At 34.0% G+C, this 1,767-nt stretch overlaps 1 protein-coding gene across 1 annotated transcript in view; it reads left to right on the top strand.

Moving 5' to 3' along the window:
• Positions 1-1,767, top strand: part of TTN (titin) — a 312,981-nt gene that overhangs the window by 144,777 nt on the left and 166,437 nt on the right. Inside the window, exons 128-132 of the mRNA XM_019522860.1 lie at positions 57-282; positions 704-778; positions 943-1,023; positions 1,200-1,280; positions 1,568-1,651. Of these exons, the coding sequence (XP_019378405.1) occupies positions 57-282; positions 704-778; positions 943-1,023; positions 1,200-1,280; positions 1,568-1,651 (547 nt within the window). The remainder of the gene's footprint in view (positions 1-56; positions 283-703; positions 779-942; positions 1,024-1,199; positions 1,281-1,567; positions 1,652-1,767) is intronic.

Genomic DNA, 1,767 nt, shown 5'->3' with positions numbered 1-1,767 from the left:
GACCAGTTTTTGGTCACTTATACCAGTTTGTGTGTAATGTCTGTACCTGTCCATAGGTGTACAAAGTACTTTATTTGTTATGTGCATATATGTCTGTCTGTATGCATTTATGTAGCTCTAACTTTGACCTCAAAATATTGTTATACATCTACCACAACAATTATGATACAGATATACTAATAGCAAACCGTATCTTTAAAGAACAAGAAGTGGAAGAATGGACTGAAGAAATGGAAGAGGTGTCGATTTCTGTTTATGAAGAAGAAGAAGAAATTTCAGCAGGTAGGACTGCAAATAAGAGAGTCTAGGCTATGGGGAAAATTATCCATGACTATTGCTATTTTAAAAATTAATTTTGGTTTTGTACAAGCAAAATTGTCTAATTCCACTAATATGACCTGCTATTCTTATCACCTGCCTGAGAAAATCATAGCTGGGTCCTCTTAAAAACAGGTGAAAATAGTCCGTTAAGAGGATCATCAGAACCGCTCTTCAAAATACACTAAAATAGCTTTTATGTGTCATTTTCAAACATATTTTCCAAGCAAATTTACAAATTTTTTCAAACTGTTTTTAAACCCAGTAGCAATGTATGAACATATAAATATTACATTGGTTATCCTTTTTTTGCTAAGGGTAGTGAAAACAGTAAGTCACACATTCCAAATATTGAAATGATGCATTCTTAATATTATCTTTAAAGTGACTGAAGAAGAGCAGTACTATGTAGAGGAGAAGTATACTGTTCCTGAAAGAGAAGAAGCCCCACCAGCTAAAGGTACATGCACTTGTCAATATGGTTCTTTCGTGTCTCAAAGTACCTAGTTACGTAGTTTTTGTGTGTGTGTTATATGTATATTTCATGTTTTATTAATAAAGTATAAGCTTGCTGTTTTGATACCATTATCTTTTCTGAAACAGTATTATGTAATCTATTTAAAGTGCCCGAGAAGCCTAAGAGGGTTGTGCCAGAACCAAAAGTTCCTGCAGTTCCGAAAAGAGAGGAAGCCCCACCAGCAAAAGGTACTTCAGCTTTTCAACGTGAACTATTTGTTTGTTTCACTCTAAGCCTTCCTGCTGTGTTGTTTTGATGTTTCCAGTGTGTGTTTTACAAAATCTTTGTTTATGGATTAAACAAATGCATGTTGTACTTGACACCATTCTCATCTCTGAAACTGTATCCTGTAATATTTTTAAAGTACCTGAGAAGCCAAAGAAAGTTGTGCCAGAACCAAAACTTCCTGCTGCTCCTAAAATCAAAGAAGCTCCACCAGTAAAAGGTATAAAACATTTGCTAACTGAACTTATGTACTTATCTTCAAAAAAGTAACCTCCATTTTATGTTCTCAATTTGTTAATTTTATCTTGTGTTGATGAAGATGTGTATTTCTAACAGGCATGATGTTGTTTGCATCATTACAACTGTGTTATGATGTCTAGTATTTGTGTGTGTTTTCCTATGCAAACACTTCCGTTATTGTTTAGATAAGAAAACACTGTGACATCTCTGTACCAAATATAATAAGGATATTATGGATTAAAATTCTAAAAACTCATCTTTCTAAAGTGCCTGAAGCTCCAAAGAAAGCTGTTCCTGAAGAGAAAGTACCTGTCCCTGTTCCTAAAAAAGTGAAGGCACCACCAGCTAGAGGTACAGCAATAATTTGTTTCTTGTCATTTGGAAAAAATATTTTGCTGGCATTTTCAGTCTCTAACTCCTAACTTATTAAGAAAAATATGGTCAACTTGCTTCTAATTTCTTTAGCG

This window comes from Gavialis gangeticus, unplaced genomic scaffold, assembly GCF_001723915.1.
Source record: "Gavialis gangeticus isolate Ggan-Ray unplaced genomic scaffold, GavGan_comp1, whole genome shotgun sequence".
Lineage (NCBI taxonomy): Eukaryota > Metazoa > Chordata > Crocodylia > Gavialidae > Gavialis > Gavialis gangeticus.
Note: the sequence above shows the minus strand (reverse complement) of the source record. Positions and strands in the feature narration are given on the sequence as shown.